Here is a 20,490-nt window from a genome sequence, read left to right on the forward strand (position 1 = left end):
CATTTCCACCAAAAACTTTTGATTTGTACACAAACTGGCAATTGAGATTTGGCAAGATATTGACACCTAATCTTCGAAACTATCAACTCTCTCCTCATTCTCTTTTCAAGATAGGCTATCCAACCGGGTAAGTGATTCACAACCCTAACTTTCCTTGCTTACAATTTTTTCATTTCATTGGGTTCTCTTCATCTACTTGAAGGAATGCTTGTAGTTTATCTATGAAAGAAACCCAGCCCCTATTCTCCTTCCCTTCAGGAACACATCATCAATCATTTATTTTTTTTCCAAATTTTTCTACTACCACAATGAACCAACCTTTTTTGTTCTTCCTAACTCTTGTCAGTGACATCCATGAAGTTTCTCCATCCCAATACCTTCATTGAATGGAGAGAACCTCCCTCCTTCCCTTTTTATTGTTATCCATTGGTGACATCCTACCTATCTCCTCTATTTTTTCCACTTTTACTATTATGCCCAAACATTCCCTTTTTTTTCGCCCACCCCTTCGAATACCATGTTCTTCCACTCCTTTGTTACTCTAAGCACTTGAGCTTCTTAATACAAGGCTGGCTGAACCTTCAACTACATCTCATTCCAACATTGTTGTACCAACTTCACAAAACCACCTTCTAGCAAGATACATTCTAGGGGTGCAACTTGGCCAAGTTGGGTCAGGTTGAGGTTCAACCATAAGATTCAAAGCTTAGACTAAGGGCTGTCCCAACCGAAGGCTAAGCAGAAGCTTACCAACTCAGGCCCAAACCAAGATTAACCCAACACAACTCAGGCCAGACTTAAGTCAGTTCATGTGGGCCTAGGAAGGTTGGTCAGGTTTGAAAGATTTTTCTCATATATTTTGCACATCCATCTTTTATTGGCCTCATAACCCAATGGATTAAAAATATGCATACATTCATTAATAAATGACCATATATATATAAACACGTGCACACACACACACACACACACACACACACACACACACATATATATATATATATAGAGAGAGAGAGAGAGAGAGATTTTTATATAAATAAAAGACATAATATGTGCATTGTGCATGGGTGTAAGTTTAGGCTAATCATCTACATACCAAATACAATCTATTATTTAGGGTGTATACAATCTATTATTCAGATGGACTCGGGAAATCTGAGGCCTCAACCCAACCCCAACACATGTTTGGGCCATGCCCAAGTTTTCTAGCCCAAGCCCAACCCATAGCTCAAAAATTCAGGCCCAATTGGTGCAAAAACTCAGGTTGGGTCGAGTCAATCTCAGTTGGACCTGCCCAAGTTGCAGCCCTAATACATTCAGAGCAAAAAGGTGGCTAGTTTATATTGAATGCCTCGACCATCCAATAGTATTGGGTTGTGATCCATTGGTGACATGAGGAGTGCTCCAAATGAAAATTGCAAGAATTTGTCTTTACACTTGATACCACAAACCTATCCAATTTTACCAATGTGCCCTCTTCCTAGTATTTGACCATGTATATTTTGCAATGGTGAGTCAACCATTTCCAAACATCTCAAAAACACAGCAAATCCCCTCATACCTCCATGGCCTCTAATTCCACCCTTCTCATGTGTAAAACTAAGGGTGTTGAAGCCCCCTCTAAGGACCCATGGACACCTCATTTTAACCTTATACCATCTATTTCCTCCTAGGAGTGGGAGGGGTTTTTAGAGAAAACGACATTGCAATGTTTGAGTCCAATCCGTGTTGGGAATTCTACAAGGGCTAAGCTCCAGGCTGTACTCCAAGTCTCCAAGGTCTACAACAGGCTAAAGAAATGAATTTGAATAACTTGATTATTGAAAGTGACTCCAAGGTTGTAACTGGGTGGCTAAAAATAATGAAAAAGCAGTGTGGGGTTAAAGAAATGAACCAAGGAAAATCAAATGGTTGGTAATGAACAGACACATAAAGATCAGTTGGGTGCCTAGATATGCAAATGGGTTGGATGATACTTTGGCTATGGTAATGAATAGAAATATAAAGGTCAATTGGGTGACTAGATATGTAAATGGATTGGATGATACTTCAGCTAAGCAAGGGTTTACTAGAAATGTAGATAGATTGGATGATACTTCAGCTAAGCATGGGTTTACTAGAAGTTAATTATGTTTTCCCTGTTTTTAATATGTTTCTTTATGTCTCCTATTAATGTGGTTGGGTAGTAATCGCTACCCTACCCAAAGGCTGACTGTAATGTTACATTTCTCTGAATTCAGACAAAATTCAGTTATTTAAAAAAAGAAAAGTTATCAACTCAATCATCATTTTCAATCTATAGTTCTCAAACTCCACTATATCCAATATTAATGTCCACCAGAATTTTCTTTAGATATTCTATCTAAACCAAAACTTACTGGTTTTGAATTTCTTGCATTGAGTTTAACAAATAGAAATTTCTTCAATAATCTAAAACCCCACCTCCATGCCAAACAGAACATCTCATCCCAGATAGTGCCTTTCTGTTGATAACAAAAATGATTTCAAGTATATATAATCATGACAAATATGACACAACTCAACTGGCCTTAACCCAACCATTTGGCTCAGCTACACTAATCCAGTCCTGCCATTCTACTCTATCAGGAGCCATTTTTTTCTGTTAAATTACAAGACCTTAGATCATTCCTTACAATTTTAAACTTTTTTTTCGGTGTTTCTTCCCCTTGCTCTTCTAGAGCCTTCTACTTAGGGCTATAATTGGGTCAGATTTGAACCAGATCCATCAAAATCTGAATCTGATCCAACTAATATAATATTCAATCCAACAAATCCAATCCAAAATCCAGTCTGTACTTTGGAACCGCAAATCATATTTGAATCATATTGGATTTCGATTTAATCCAATTCCCCTTCAAATTTATTAAAATAAAGAAATAAACTTAAAAAATAAAAAATCAATTGCTTCTTAACTTATTTAACTTATATTTAATAAATTAATATAAATATAAAATATTAAATTTATATGTAGTATAAAGTATAAAATTATATAAATTAATGTGTATATAATTACATTAATTTTATATAATGTTTTAATTATATATTATGTTTACATATAATTATACATTTTATATATAGTATTTATAATAATCAGACCCAGATGCTCTGGCTAAACAAGGGATGGGACAGGAACAATTATTTTGGGCTGTGTCGTAATTGTTTTTCTGTTTTCTTTTTTTTTTCAGGGGGGTTAAGAGATTTTGTCTCTCCCCTTTGCTTCCCTTGTAATTTCTATTTCTCTAATTAATAAAAGCTTCTGTTAATGATCAAAAACAATAATCAGATACAGATTTTAATCGGATCAGGTGGGGTTAAATCTACATCCGATCCATTATTTTTCTTGCAAGAGGAAACAATGCCATCATGAATTTACAATTGAAAGATATTGATGAATTAAATGAATATGCACAAACCTTTGGGAGTTGCTACTTACTAGCCTTTGAGAACTAAAGTCACCAAATTGTTAATTACCTTATCAAGAGGTCCTGAATTAGCTTTTTTATTTGGGGTGATTACATGAATTCCTTTGCGCAACCACTCATAGTAATGGCTCGCAACATTAGTATCTGCCGTACAATCAACCAACACAGTATTTGGAATGAAATGATTTCCATGTACATGTTGAACAAATTTATCCAAGTCAGCCATTTGTCCCTTCTCTTTTTGAAGTTCCCTCCATCTAGACAAGTCAATTCCCCTGTGGAAAACCATAACAGAAATGTTCCCAGAACTTAGAAGCAAAGACACGTTTTTTTGATAAATAGCAGCAAAAACATTTAAACCATGATAGTGAACTACCAATATGTCACTGTGACTCAAAAACTGGGGATCAGAGGCACCATATGCAAGAAACAAGGAATTGAATTAATTTCCAATTTAACTGCAGAGAATGATTATGAGAATTTCCACCCTCAAATAACTTCATTAGGAATGCTAGTCCAATTACTTAACAGAGGTTTCTGAAATAAACAGAAGAATGTCCAAAAGTTCGTTCTCATAAATTTTATTGCATGAATGCAATTAATAATGAAGGGACAAAAGTGGATATGTTCTACCCCTCCTACAAATTTTAAGACTCAAAGACTTAATTTAAATCACTTAAATATATTTCACATTAACTAATGGGCCCAGGGTTGAACCTGATTCTTAACAGAACTTAAATTTAGAGGCCTAATTTGGACCTAGTTGTGCTCGGGTCCAAAATTTTGGGATCCAAACCCAACTAATTGGAGCCAGGTACATCAGGTATCTGGGTAATCAGCTATCCATTTCCATCTTTACAAGATATGCACCAACAATGGAGAAGGAAGACTAGGAAATTATCCCCACAATCAGATATGCACCAACATCTTGTTCCTGTCATCCTGTGTTACAACTGGTTGGATCTTACAAACAGTTTCTGCCTCTGGTGTTAGGTAGAAAGTGATGTGGACGCTTTATTGGGAAGACATATCACCGCCGGCAGCAGCAGTAAAGGGAGCAAGATTTGCTGATTCTCATCTTATCTAATTCTAGCTAGATACAGTTCTTATCTTATCAGTTCAGTAGGATAGATTAAGGGAGTCTTATCTTATCTATCTTATCTTATCAGTTCAGTCTTATCTTATCTTATCAGTTCAGTAGGATAGATTAGTAGGGAGTCTTCCTAATTAGCAAGGAGCCTTCCTAAAAGTAGGACCTTATCTCTTGTAATCTCCTATTTAAGGAGCTGATATTATTCAATAAAGGCATCGAAAATTTCAGTCAAGAAAAGAGTGAGGAGAGTTGGTGATCTCTTGAACAAATCACCATTAAGGCGCTAAAATAGGTTCCTCAAGAAAAGGGAGGAACAAGGGAAAACAGGAGGTTTTCCCCGTGGACCGACCCGTGACGAGATCCTATTCTCGGGCCCATAACAGAAAGACCCAGCACAGCAAACATAGTTGGCTTATTTGAGACCTCCTCCTCTCACCCAGATTAAAGAGAAGGAAAATAATGTACAGATTGTGAGGTCAATGACGAGAAAGAAATGTGAGAATCTTCCAAGGCAAAAGGATGAAAAGCCAACTTCATTATGGATTGATCACAATAAGAATGGCACATTGGATTTCTAAGAGTGAAAAGTATAGAAAATTCCCCATAAACTCCACTTTCAGAAGGTGGTGACATGAGATATCAACCAAGGCATGGACTGCCCTGAAAAAAGTCAGATAAAGCCGCCCATCTTTCATGGCTGCTCTCTAGGGAACTTGGGGCCATGAGGCCATCAGGAATTAGTGGTGGATTTAGGGGTCATCTGGATGGGTAATCAATGGCATGTTCTGGACAAATGACACAACCACAAGAGCAGTGGTCGTATCTTTTCTACAAGGCATAAGGAACTCACCTAATAGGCAGGATGAGATCACCATCAAGAGGCCCCTAGATATTTCCACATCATATTTAGGGGCAAAAGAACAAGAGTTCTGGATGAACACCATTCATCTCATTCAGTGGGATTCTAAGTTCAATGAACCCCCAGCAGATGGCCTAGAAAGAAAGAGGGTAGTGAAAGACATTTTGCATAGTGCTGGAAATACCAGATTAATTTCTGTACAGCCAACAATCTTGCTAATCTATAGCAAGTACACAGAACATCTCCTGAATAGGGAACACCAGGTCATGGAATCACTTTTAAAATTATCAAAAAGAGAGCTTGCATCTTTTACCTCGCCTTCATTTTTTAAAATATCTTACATGGCTGAAATTAAAATCCATACAATTGCTACTAATAGACAAACCGAAGGTAAGATCTTAGATCCACTTTCAATCATAGAGGCAATAACAAATCAGTACTCAATTGATATCAATCTAGAAATCTGCAGTAAATAACATGCACTGCTACAAAATATTATTTATCATGTTCCTCTTTTAAAGATCCATTAGTGATTTTGGCAATTAGACAACCACTCTAGTATCTATAATAATCTATATGACAGAAAAGAGTTAAAAAGTAATACAAATAAGATATGACGTACAAGTCACTCAAAATCATTGTCCTTGAGCCAGTGATTCCCATGACACGCAAATCAATGTTAAATTCTTCCTTCAGTATCCCTGCCTGCCAGAAAAATATTTTTTTAAATATGATTAAATTTAAGTGTGGCAAGTGAGAGAAAATATAGCAATGATTAGATGATTTAGACACCTAATATTCACATAGATAAAGGATGTAAGAAAGATAACCAAAGAGATCCATGAATATTTTATTAGATGCAGAAAGAATGTGGTGCAACATTATGCCTTATGGACAAGTGGATTGCCATGGACGCCACTGGATTCAACAACTTGGATAAAATCATGTATCCTCCTACTATAACAAGCTAAAATTGTCAGGTTAATTGTGTTCTTTTGGCTGTAGCTTTTGGATTTTTCTTCTTCCTTTTAAGAATCCATTCGCATCTTTATTTTCCTTTGGATAACAAGATTTAGAAGAAGTTCAATAATGCAGTAAATTTGTTATGACCACTGTCTAGTCTGTTTCTTATTCACCTAAATTATTCTGTCAAGGCAACTGCTCCACACTGTTAAACAGTGTATGCCTTCAGATCCAATCAGACCGACGTAATCTAATGTTTATTAGTAAATAAAAATTATAAAATTAGAATATTGTTATTTCATGTGTGCTTTAGTATGTATCTGTGAATTACCCCATAAATTGGATATTTATGAGACTTGTGTTAATTTAAAACGTTCTTAGCCATTTGATGAACTTGGGAAGTTTATCATGCCAAAGTTGACACTATTGTACCACCAAATTGGTGGAGCAATCTGTCTCAACTGCTAGGGTTAGACCTAAGGTGCAATGAGCGGGTGTTTAATGAAACAATAAATAGGGACCATTTCCAATTATGCCCTGGACCTTGGAACCAAATGGGCAAAACTGGAAAGTTGCACTTATCCCCCAACTTGATAATGATATTGCACCAAGTATTGGACTAGGCTATTTTTGGCAACCCAACCAACGAGATCCACTTAGGGTCAAATACCTGATTATGTTGGAGCAGTCTAGACTTTGGAATATCACTTGAGTGGGTGATCATTGTTATAGGATCAGCCACTTTGTCAGACAAAGAGAATATCCTAAAATACATTATCTCTAATGGAAAACTAAAACTGCCAGTAGTGGATTTCAATTAGTTTTGAGATCGATTTGCAAAATGTATTTATATTTATTTCTATAAATAGTTTATTTTATAAAAAAGGTTCGCAAAAGACTTCAATCCCAAGATCCATATGAGTAGAGGGCGTGACATTGCATCATCGAGTCAGAGAAAAAGTCCTTCTCTGTGAACAGTTTATGATATTACTGGCTGAGAGGTTACAAGCAAGTGTCTACTTGGGCTGAAACCTAATGAGCACTTTTCTCAAGTTAAACCATTGGGTTTGGGCTCATAGGATGGTTGAAACCCAAACCCCAGTTATATTTAAGTGATGGGCCAGTTCTAAGCCAAATTAGATTCAGTGGGAAGTTCACTATGTTCAACTAGTGAATTCGGCCCATGTGTATTATTACATGGGTCAGACCCTTATGGTTTGATTTGGGAACTTAGTGGGTCCCATGCCATGCAAGATTCAGGTCAAATAGACCAATCAAAAGGTGAGAAAATTCAGATTACTCTTGTGGTTGATTTGGACTCCAACAAGATTAATTAGATAAATCACTCACCTGGTATGCCTAGGAAAATAAGTAGTTGGATAGTTTAGGTCAAATTGGGGAAATCACTTATTCTCTCTTGATCCTAGTTTGATTAGGATTATTTCCTAATTGGAGAACTTCTAATTCAGTAAGAAGTCTGATTAGGAAACTCCTTTTAGGACTCTAAGCATCCAGCTCGATATAGGATACAGCTAGGAGTCTTGAGAGACTTTTTGCAACATCATTAATAGTTCTCCCAAAACCCTAGTTTGACCAAGGCTGAAAGGAGACTCTTTTCTCTATTTGTTCAGTGCTTTTCCAGCAAGAACATCAACCTTTTGAGTGATTATAAGCTACCCACAAGTGAAGATTCGATCTGCCCATAGGAGTGCACAAGATCATCATCTAATACTCACAAACTGATTGAACCAATCTTCATTCATTCTTGATTGTCCCATCTTCAATCTTGGAGCTCGACTTTGGCTGAATTCTTGGGCATGTTTCACCACTTTGGGAGCTGTGATTGTGGCATCCGGATCAGGTAACAATCAACCCATTCTTCAATTCAAAATATGGTGATTATTCTAGACCGATCCTAGGACAGAAACTTATTCTCTCATGGAAATTCGATTTGCACATTATTGAGATGATTCACAATTTAAAAATTAAACCTTTCTACTCATCTAGATAAAAAGATCTGTCCAACCTTCATTTGAAAAGAGAAGGCAACAACATTCACTTTCTCTTCTAGCAGATCCAATAAAGCTTTGTTTGTTTCAAAAGGGGTTAGCATTAACGAACCCGTCAGCCCAACACATGACTCAAATCTTCACCTATAGAAAACCAATCATCTATCTTCTCCATTTCTAATACCACTAATCTATTCTCCCAATTCTCTCTCCCCTTGCTAATGGCCTTTTTTAAATTCTACGACATGAATTGCCATCAAAAGCTTTTTTTCCTCCTTGGACTCCACCCTGCAGCAATCCTGAACAGTTGAACCTTGGCTTCTTTATATTGTATCAAGTACTTTTTTTACTTTTTACCAAAAACAACCAGAATGCCTGAATCTGCATATATATCTCCATCCAACCTGCATTTTTCCTCCCCTCTAGAAAACAAACAAGTTGTGTCTTTCCCTATCCAGAAAACTTCCAAAGCGCAATTTACCTTCCATTCAAAATACTTCTCCCTTTTACCACATCTCCTATCATCAACTTCATTGCTCTCCATTCTCCTTCCATTTTTGTAAAGATCATACCATCTAAAAATCCTTTAAACCACCCAACAGCTTCTTCTACTTAGTGATTTAAAAGGCGCGCCTAGGCACACAAGTGAGGCGCATTTTAGGGCATGTGCCTCAACTAGGTTCTAGGTGCAGTCCTTTCAAATGACGTGAGGCGCCTTTGCCTCAGCCCATGTGTGCGCCTTTCGAAAATTTCATGCTTTTCTGCTTTTTTTGAACCTAGCGGCTGGTTCGGGGGTTCTCGTGCTGGGGGCTTTGAGAACCCCTATTTGCTAATGTTGTTCATTCATTCATCCTAATAAAATATCTTTTTAACAAGCAATTAAAATTATAAAATCATTATTCTTATGTGAGAACTAAGAATTTAAGACCCTAACATGGACTTGTTTAGGCTTGCCTCAAGGGGCATGCCAAAAAGGCAGCTCATAGAATCCATGAAATAGATAAGTTGGAATGTAAGAGGGTTAGGAAGCTCAAGAGAAAAAGGAGTGATTGATTAGGCATTTGTTGAGAAGAGAAAAACTGGACATTGGGTTGATTCAAGAATCTAAGCTGTCCGGAAATGGGTGAGATGGTCAGCTAGAGACGTAAGTTGGGCATATGCACAAACATGGGGAGCATCAGGGGGAATTATAACTTTGTGGAAAAATGCAGAATTGGAGTGTATTGAAGAGTTAATTGGGAAGTACTCAGTGTCCATAAAGCTGAAGAGGAAAGTGGATGATTGGGAATGGGTTTTAACTAGTCACTAGTGTGTATGGACCCACCCCTTGTAAGGAAAGGAGGGACTTTGGGAGGAGTTAACGGCAATGAGAGGTTTATGGGACGGTCCTTGGTGTTTGGGGGGAGATTTTAATGCCATAAAATTCTTAAGTGAATCAAACTACCCAAACCATCGGATGACATTGAGTATGAGGAAGTTTAACCTCTTTGTAGAAACCTTTGAGTTGCGGGACCTACCTATTCAAAAGGCAAATTTTACACTTCGTCAAATTTTCAAGAAGTCCCCACTTCCTGCAAGTTAGAAAGATTCCTTTTCACAACTGATTGGGAAATGTAATGGCAGGGATTAGTGGTCACAGCACTACCAAGACCAGTTTCAAACCATTGCCCAATAAGTCTGGCCCAAGAGAGGGTTGGGGGTGGCCCTTGCCCTTTTAGATTTGAGAATATGTGGCTACCGCACCCTGATTTCTTACCTAAGGTGAAGGAGTGGTGGGAGGAGGATCAAGTGGAATTCAGGTAGAAGGGTTTTAGATTCTATGAGAAACTACAGATGCTGAAAGCAAGAATTAAGATTTGGAATAAAGAGATTTTTGGAAGGATTGAAGAAACAAAACAGGAAATCCTAGGTAGAATAGAGGAGTTGGATGGGGTGGAAGCTGAGAGAAGTCTGAATTCAGAAGACAGGAAAGAGAGATGGGGGTTGAAAAAGGATCTGGAAGACATTCTAAGAAAGAGGAGGTTACTTGGAGGCAAAAATCTAGATGTCAATGGCTAAGGGAAGGGGATGGTAATACCAGTTTTTTCCATATGTTGGTAAATGGGAGAAAGAGGAAAAACTCGGTACTGAAATTGGAATGGAATGGGCAAGTATTGAAAAGAGATGAGGACATAGATAATGCCTTTGTGAACCATGTGAAAACACTCTGAGGGTCTGAGGAGTTCAAGAGAAGGTTTAGAGGGACTGGAGTGGAGGGATGGAAATAGAGAGATATGGGAAAACTTGGAAAAAAATTTGAGATTCAGAAAGTGAAAATGCAGTTTTCTCGATAAAGAGATCGAAAGCCCCAGGACTTGATGATTTTACGATGGCATTCTATCAAGATTGTTGGAAGATAATCAGGGATGACCTGATGGAGGTTTTTGATGAATTCTATGAGGGGGGGGGGGGGAAATTTAATGCAACTTTCATTGTGTTGATACCAAAGGACTTCAGACCTATAAGTCTAATAAGAAGCATGTACAAAATCATTTCCGATGTTTTGGCCCTAAGAATAAAAAATGTACTTCGCTCAATGATTTCTCCAAACCAAGGGGCTTTTGTTTATGGGAGACATATAATGGATCAAATTCTCATTGCCAATGAATGTGTAGAGTTTAGAAAAAGGGAGACGCAAAAATGATTGGTTTGTAAGTTTGATTTAGAAAAGGCTTATGACATGGTGGACTGGAAGTTTCTGATGGACATTCTTAAGTGTAGGGGATTCGGAGCAAAATGGAGTAGATGGGTGAAGGGCTGCAATCTGCATTTCTTCATGTCGTTTCTCAATTTTGGTAAGTGGAGTTAGCAAGAAATTTTTTTTTGGCCAAAAGGAACCTTAGACAAGGAGATCCTCTACCCCCCTTCCTATTTACTCTAGTACCCGATGTGTTGAGTGAATTGATCATAAGACCAGATGCAAACAATATGATTAGAGGCTGGAAAGTTGGAAGGAAGTGGTGGTTACACATCTATAGTTTGCAAATGATATTATCTTGTTTTGTGAAGGAAGAGAAGAAGACTTATGAACCTAAAAAGGATAGTACATAATTTTGAGAGGATCTCCAAACTTAAAATTAATTGAGGCAAGAGCTGCATGGCAGGAGTAAATTTAAGGAGTGAAGAGGTGAAGCTGCTAGCTGGACTGCAGGGGTGTGAAGTAGGGGTTGACCATTACATTATTTGGGACTTACCTTTGAGAGGAAATCCAAATACAAATAGCTTTTGGTATCCAGTGGTTGAGAGATTTACAAAAAGACTTGTGAATTGGAAGAAAAACTACATTTCCTTGGGAGATAGGATAACCCTAATAAAGTCAACATTGGCTAACTTACCCGTGTATTTCCTATCTACCTTTAGGATACAGGTGAAAGTGGAAAACCAGCTAGAGAAGATTATGAGCGACTTCCTTTGGGAACCAGGAGACACCAAAAAAGACCATTTAGTGAAGTGGGAGTGGTTTCTAGAAGTAAAGATGAAGGTGGTATAGAAATAGGAAATATCAGAGTAAGAAACACAGCTTTGTTGGGGAAATGGCTATGGAGATTGCTGTTGGAACAGGATAAGCTTTGGCATAGGGTGATTGTTAGTAGTCATGGATTGGAAGACAATGGTTGGGATGCAAGAGTCAACCCTAGGGCTTATCAATGCCCTCCCTGGAAAGCTATTCATGGTATATTGCCTTCCTTCCTTCCTTGTGTTAAATTTTATGCTTGTGCTGGAAACAAAGTGTTATTTTGGGAAGATGTTTGGGTTGGAGAGAGTCCCCTTAGTGATAGGTTCCCTACTATTTATTCATTGTCAAAAAAACAAAAAAGAGAGTGATCTCTTCAGTTTTTATTGCTCCTTCTTTGATGTGCTCATTCAATCAACAAACCCTACAAGAAATTTTCCTTCAAAGGAGGTTTGGTGTCGGCCTATACTTCAAAAAATCCGAGCTATGTTTTCTTTCAAAGGAGGAGTATTTAGAGATGAAACGACAGAATTGTGGCTATGTTTTCGGGCCCAATAGGAGTTGGGGACTCATTGAGAGTGGAGGTGATGGCCTTGCTTCAAGGTGTAAGATATGCCAAACAATTGGGGTTACACTAAGTTGAGATAGAAGGAAACTCTATGTTAATTGATAGGTTGCAATCAGGTAAGTTGGGAGCCTAGAGCCCATAAGGGAAATCCTCAATATAACAAGGGAGACTAGTGCTTGCTTCAAATGGACAAGAAGATCAGCTAATGGCTTAGCTGATACGTTGGCTAAACAAGGGGCTACGAGGGAGGATATGTTCTAGGTTGTTTTGTAAGAAAGATTACTAGAGACTCAATACCTGTTTAGGGGTTGACAGTTGTACTTAATATAACGAAGTTGCCGTTTCCAATAAAAAAAAAAAAAAAAAAAAAAAACATTAGCTACTTGAAGTAATGCAATTGAGGAAAAAAAAGAGATTGTGGGTTTTACATGCTTGAAAATATTTTATATGTTATTTTTAAATTTTCATTTGAATACGCTTTACATGTATGATTATGTATATTAATTTTAGATAACAGGTTTTTTCAATCATTTATTTTAAAATATAATATTTTTTATTTATTTTATTTTTAATTTTTTTGCATTTTTGGTATTTTTTTGAATGTTCTGACATTTTTTTGGTTTTTTATCATTTTTTTGTATTTTTGCGCCTTGCTTCAAAAAGGCATATGCCTCACCTTCGCCTTGCGCTTTTAAAACACTGCTTCCACTAACAGCAACATCGACTTCTTAAACTCCTTAATCCTTAAGGCATCTTTCCCTTTGAATCTTGTATCTTCCAAAAGAAAACTATTTGCTTCAATCCTTAACTTTCTCCTCCCTTTGTGGTGAACTCCTCTTGGTTAAAGATCGTACCCTTTATCTCTTTGTTAAAAAACGAATTCTGAGGTTAGTGAGACTTGAACCCAAGATGCCTTCATTCAAAGCACGCTCATAAACCACTAGACCAACTAACCAACACATGCTAACAACTGAAATAAAATTTTTATTTAATTTAGCATCCACATGCAATCAAAATAAATAATAATAATATATTTATGTTCAACTAAAAATGAATAATCTATGAAATCCACATTTAGATTAAAAATGGTTTTTAATCTCAAGAAATTTATAGAAATAGAAATACTAATAAGAGAATAACTTAGTAATTAAAATTTATGAATTTGCATATGATATATATCTCAATTTTAACAGAATTGATATGTTTTTTAGGTTATGTATCTTATAAACAATTATTTATTATTTTAATTGACATTAAATAACAACATATTTATAGTCTACAAATAACAAAGTTATTGTTTACAAAATATTTGAGAATTTAATATTAAGTTGAATATATCAAATCCACTAATACACATTTATATCAAAAAATGATTTTATCTTTAGAAATTCATAAAAAATACCAATAATAGAATAATTATTTTAGTAACCAAAATGTATTAATTTGCATATAATATTATTTTAAAATCTTAATAGATCTGATATATTTTTATGTTAAGGTTGTACAGTTTTATAAATGATTATCATTATTCAAATTACATTAAATAAAAACATATTTATTATTTATAATATAAAATTATTGTTTAAAAATATTTGAGAATTTAATATTAAGTTGATTTTTTAGTTAATATTAAAAAGTAAAAATAATAAAATAGAAAATAATTGAGTAAGTAATTTAAAATATAATAAAAGTGTATGATATATACATATCCCACTATATTACTTGTAATGTATTTCTTCATATATAAAGGCAAACCAATGCACGAGGCTCCCACCAATGTGGGATGTGTGGAGGGACAGATGTACAGAACTTTACCCTGCACATACAGAGAGACAGTTTCCAAGATTTGAACCCAAATCTACTGATCAAAAAACAGATTTGAGCCCTAGTCACCAAGGTTGCAATGGAAAAACCCAACCATTGCGCCAATTCAGTTTTTACGTTTTTTTTTATCAGTGAATGTAAATTTGTTAATGAAAAGATATGAGAATTAGTACAGAGATTGGGTAGCCTTGGCTACCCCAATGCCCAATAACATTCCACCCAATATTTGCCTTACAATCTTACAATAGAGCCCAGAAACGTTGTTCCCTGTTAGCCCCTTGCTTTGCTAGCTGATCTGCAAACCCATTTGGTACTCTTGGAGTCCACTGAACTATTAGCTGGATGTCCTTAGTGATGTGCTTAATTTTCTTGATCTCATTTCTGAATATCCATGGAGTCTTTTCCATCACGTTTTAGCCAGCTTATAATCACTTTGGAGTCGCCTTCAACAACCAACTTTCTCACACCTATTTCCATGTCTTTTTGTATTCCAAAAACCATTGCTTTTAGTTCAGCTGTAATGGAGTCCCCCCACCCAATAGGGCCGTTAAAGAGCCCCACTACACTCCCCATATCATCTCTAATAACCCCACCAATTCCAGCCATGCCCAGGTTGCCAAAACTGCTCCCATCAAAATTTAACTTGAGGAAACCAGATTCAGGAGGCTCCCAATTCCTTACTGCCTTCTTTTTTGCAGATGACGAAGATGCAACAGTCCTCCAATTTCTGAAAATATCATCCACAGTAAAATCTAAGAATAAGCCCATCAATTTTACCCATGAGATCACCTCTAACATTATCCCTTCTATCAATATTTCCTTGCGCCTTTACTTTCCCTCAAAAATTCTCTGATTTCTTTCCTCCCATGACATCCAAGGTACTGTTGCCCGTGTGCATCTCCACAAAGTTTTTTCTCTTCTTTTTTTTTTACGTATTTATACCTTATTTGTGGTTATTTCAACCTTAAATTTAGTGTAATTAAAGTATTTGTGGGATTTATAGCAATTTCCCTAATGTATCCAAGTGTATCTATATCTTTCAACTGTATCCATGTGTTTCCAAAGCATATATGTATCTATATCCATATTCAAGCGTACCAATACAATACTCAATACCAATACTTTGATCCTTGGTTGTGATGGTCGATTCATTCATGGGATGAGGTTGCTTAAGTTCAGTGAAAGTTCAACAATTGGGATCAAATTAACCTCAACCAGTACTGAGACAACCCATCACCATCCCCTACAAACTTTTGAATGTTGAAACTTGCTTTACATTATTCTAGATCTCTTAACAGTTCCTCATACTTTTCCATTGCTTGTCAGCCTAGATATAAATAGAGGTGTAAACCGGGTTGTGCTAGGCCTGGAACAATGGTCTGGGTGGTGCTAGGCCTAGGGTTCCAGGTCCATGGGCCAGCACGGCCCACGGTCCCATAGAAGGCCGTGCTCGGCCCGTCCGATGAACTAGCTGTTGGGGTTTTTTTACAAAAATACCCCCAAACAGCTATAGGGGGGGTATTTATGTATTTTGGTTTGGGGGGAGAAAGAATGGCACAAATGCCCCCAACAACTATATAACAGCTATTTTGGGGGGCATTTTGGTTTAAGTGATAAATAATTTTACAATGACCAAAATACCCCTCCCAACAACTAAAAACGGCTAGTTTTTCAGGTATTTTGGGCAATTGAATTATTTTTATTTCCTATAAATAGCCCTATCCTCCACCATTCTCATCACACCAATTCAACAACTCTCTTAATCTCTTCTATAGTTTTCATACTTTCTCAATCTCTCGTACATTCTCTGATTCTCCAATTCTCAACTTTATTGAAGTTTCACAAGAAGAAGGCTTGCTCAACAGCTCAAGTATCTCAACTCTCAAATTAGCAATTTGGGAGGCTTGGATTCTAAGAGTTGAAAGGTTTCAACCGTTGAAATCAAATTGGGATTCCGACCCAGCAATCTGGGTAAGTGCAATTAAATTAATTTTTAATTTTTTAGAATTAAAAAAATGGCCGGCTCCTCCTAAAACCAAATCCACAGCAAGTTCAATGTCGACAATATGTCAACATTTAGTCGTAGCATGGTAGTATTAGCACCAATATGGATGCTATTGATATTGATGAAACTTTCACCCCTAGTACTAATACTAGGGGAAAGAAAAAGAAGGCCACTAAGTTGATTAGCTCGGTTTGGAAAATATTTTGCTCACCCATGAGAATAAAGAAGAAGAAGAAGAAGAAGAAAGGAGAGAAACAACAAAAACACTAACTGGGCGTGTGGGGGGGTGGTACTTTTAAATATTCTCAAGAAAAAATGAGGTAAGAATTAGCAAAATACATTGTACATGTTGAACAACCATTTTTTGTTAGCTAAAAATACTAACTTGAAAAGTGGTTACGTAATTCTATAAATCCACAATTTAAAAAAGTTTCTAGGAATAATATTAGAGTTCTTGCCGATAAGGGCAACTTTTGGCCCCTAATATCAATAAAAATAAATTTTTTAATATAATTTCTAGAATAGGCTACTTTTTAAAAAATATATATATCAAATGAGGGCAAAAATTCTATTCACCTCCTTCCTCCTTCGAACAACTCACGCGAGCAAGACCTTAGAGATCTCATCGTGCGGGTCCTGACATACTACCAATAGTACTTGGAGGAGAAATTCAGAGAAGCTCACAAGGACGTGTTCCTCGTGTTGTCGCCCCTTGGTTCAGCTCCTTAGAGCGGGCCTTGTTCTAGATTGGCGGATTCAGACCCAGACTAGTGTTCCGGCTCGTTGCCAATTCCATTGGTGACCTGTCATAGGACCAAGTGCAGAGGATGGAAACACTGAGGGCTGAGACAAGTGCGGAGGAGTGGCAACTGGAGGAGGAACTAGCAAGGCTACAAGAGAGCGTGGTGGCACCACCCCTGTCTGAACTTCTAAGGCAAGGAGGGAGGACGATGAATGGGGAGGAGGGGAATGTCAATTCCGCGCGACAACTAGAGGAGGAATTGGCAAGGCTACAGGAGAGTGTGGTGGCGCCACCCTTGTTTGAACTGTTGAAGCGGGGAGGGAGGGCAGTGAATGGGGAGGGGAATGTCAATTTCTAGCTTGAAAGCATGATAACTGAGTTCGAGATTTTTCTGGGGAGTGCAGACATGCTACGAGCAAACATTGCAACCAAAGTGATTCAGATACTAAGCCATATTCAGACTATGAGCATTTTAGCAGCCACAGCGCAGCTTCAGCTCAAGATTCAAAGCTTGGGTTTTCAAAGAGATGCCAAGCGAGAGGATCAGTAGAAACCGCTAATACCCTCTTTCCTCTCTCTCTCTCTCTCTCTCTTCTTCTTCTTCACATTTGAGTTGTTCCAAACTTAGAGTAAAACAGTGAGATCCCTCTACAGAGAGGGAAAAGAAGAAGAAGAGAGGTGGGGGAGATCGGAGCTAGGAAAGGTTTGCCACCGTTGTTCATCGTTCAAAGGAGGAACAAGCTGACCAGTATTTTTGCCCTCATTTGATATTTTTTTTTCAAAAAAGTAGCCTATTCCACAGATTTTATTACAAAATTTATTTTTATTGATATTAGATCAGATGCTTTCAAAATTTTTTATCCAAATAAACAAATTTTAATTTATATGTTATCAAATCTTAATTCTAAAGTTGCAATTACTTCTGATATTTGAACTTCTAAATTTAACATAAGTTGTATTTGTGTTACCGGTCATTTTATTGACGAAAATTGGCTTTTTAATAAAAGAATTTTAAGTTTTACTAGGCTTGAATTGTCACATACTAGCCCAGCTATTGCTGCAAGTAGGGGTGATCATTTCAGCCCAGCCCGGAAGTTTCGGGCTTCATCCTGGGTTTTGTGTTCAGGCCTGCCCCAGGCCTGGGCCCATATCAGGCCCACAAATTTTAGGGCTGGGCTTGGACTTAAAACTTCAAGCCCGGCCCAAAACCGGCCTGGCCGCATATATTTAAACTTACGCATTTTGTGTATAATATATGCACATGTATACATGTTATTTTACATTAGATTATATATTTTATATATAAATATTATAACATGGCATGCATAATTTATATTATATGTAATATTTTATATTATATAATGTTTAAAATAAGTTTATATGCATGTTATGTCATTTAATATAAAATATTATAGATATGTAATGTTTTATATATGAAAGGCATTGGTTCAAAATCAGGCCCGGCCCGAGCCCAGGCTCGTATAGACCTAGGCTAGGCTTATCTTTCAGGCCCAGAACCCAAGGCCAGGCCAGGCCCGGGCCTAAGCTATAGCCCTTATCATAAGTGCAAAGCCGGCCCGGCCTGACCCATGATCACCCCTAGCTACAAGTATTTTAAATAATTTACATGCTTATGGAATTGATAATAAATTATTTTCTATTAGTTTTGATAATGCTAATAATAATGATTCAGTGATAAATATTTTAAAATCTCAATTAAAACCATGTTTAAATAGTATATTATTTCATAATAGATGTGCATGTCACAAATTAAATTTAAGTATTCAGGATGCTTTAAATATTATTTCTACTCATAATTCTAAAATTAGAAATTGTATTATATATTAAAAGTTCTAGAGCAAGAAAACAAGAATTTAAATATTTCTAAAATTAGAAATTGTATTATATATATTAAAAGTTCTGGAGCAAGAAAACAAGAATTTAAATATTTATGTCTAAATTATGGTCTAAAATATAAACATTTTATATTAGATGTTAAACATAGATGGAGTTCTACCTATGCTATGTTAGAAAGTTGTATTTCTCACAAACAAATTTTTAGTGATTTTTATAATGCAAAATTGCCTACTGATATTATATTTGAGGAAGACTGGGAAATGACAATTTGTACAAGAGATTTTTAAAAACATTTTTATGATGCAACTAAAGAATTATCGGGTATTTATTATCTAACTAGTTGTAATTTAGCTTATCAATTAATGATGATTAGTGATTGTTTTGCAAAATATAGAAAGAAACCACAATTTAAAAGTATTGTTGAAATAATGGAAAATAAATTTAAAAAAATATTGGGAGAACATTTCTCCTCTTTATTGCTTAGCTACAATATTAAATCCTAAGATTATGAAAGATGATTTAGATATTTTACTTGAAAGATATTGTGAAAATATGAATATTGAAATCGGAAAAAAATAAGAAATTAATAATTTATTATTTGAAATGTATAGTTTATATGAATCTAAAGTAATAGGGAATAATAAAAATTCTACAACTTTTACAGTTGCATTTTCCACTGCCTCGACAATAAGTTCATTTACTGAACTTAATTATTATTTACAAGCATTATTTTCTACTTCAGGTGATTCTTCCTTCACCTAGGAGGGAACAAATAACTTTAATATTTTAGCCTGGTGGAGTGAACATGCAAAAAAATTATCCAATTCTCACCACCTCAGTACGAGATCTACTAACCCCTCTGGTGTCTACAATTCCATCAAAGTCTTGTTTAGTGCAGGTACCAAGGTGTTGGATGACAAGAGAAGCTATAAGAATAATGAAAGTCTAGAGATGTGCATCTGCTTTAAAGATTGGCTAGATTCTGAAGATAGATTACAAAATAAAGGAGGGCATGACACTACACCTGATGTTTCACCTAAAGTAGATGATCAAAATCAAGAACAATAGAAGAAAATGATGAAGTCAATATTTTTTGTATACTCAAATAGTTGTATAGCATTTTTCAAATTATTGTAAATTTTGTTTTAATTTTTTTCAATTTATTTGATTTTTTAATAACATAATTTTTATTTTCAATTTATAACTATATTGTATTTTTTATTTTATTAATTTATTCCATTTTCCAATTTTCATATTTCATTCATCTAACCATTGTATGCTTTGTATCATTCAAATTTAAATGAAATAAAATTCCTATTTTTCTTCCAATTTGTTATTCACTTTGAGTCTTTGTTAGATTTGGTTAAGTATTTTTTTTCATTTCTTTGTTAGATTTCTTATTTTTCAAATAGTTCTGAAAGTTAAATATTTTAGTTTTACTTAGCAAAGAAATAAAAAAATCAAAAATGTCAAAAAAAACAGTCTGACTTGGTTCGGCGCACACCCAAGGCCTGGCATGTGGCCCAGGCCCACAACATGGGCTCGCATAGGCTAGGGCTTGGGCCGTGGGCCGTACCAGGCTGATCCCCCAAATTATCCCTGGGAAGGGCAGCACGGCCCGCACTTTGCACAGG

At 36.2% G+C, this 20,490-nt stretch overlaps 1 protein-coding gene across 1 annotated transcript in view; it reads right to left on the reverse strand.

The window, feature by feature from the left end:
* The window catches only part of LOC104609119 (bifunctional aspartokinase/homoserine dehydrogenase 1, chloroplastic-like), a 40,132-nt gene that overhangs the window by 8,782 nt on the left and 10,860 nt on the right, over nt 1-20,490 (reverse strand). Inside the window, exons 12-13 of the mRNA XM_010275345.3 lie at nt 6,018-6,100; nt 3,493-3,718 (exon numbers count right to left, since the gene is read on the reverse strand). Coding sequence (XP_010273647.1) covers nt 3,493-3,718; nt 6,018-6,100 — 309 coding nt within the window. The remainder of the gene's footprint in view (nt 1-3,492; nt 3,719-6,017; nt 6,101-20,490) is intronic.

This window comes from Nelumbo nucifera, chromosome 8 (assembly GCF_055504915.1).
Source record: "Nelumbo nucifera cultivar China Antique chromosome 8, China Antique-T2T, whole genome shotgun sequence".
NCBI classification, from domain to species: Eukaryota; Viridiplantae; Streptophyta; class Magnoliopsida; order Proteales; family Nelumbonaceae; genus Nelumbo; species Nelumbo nucifera.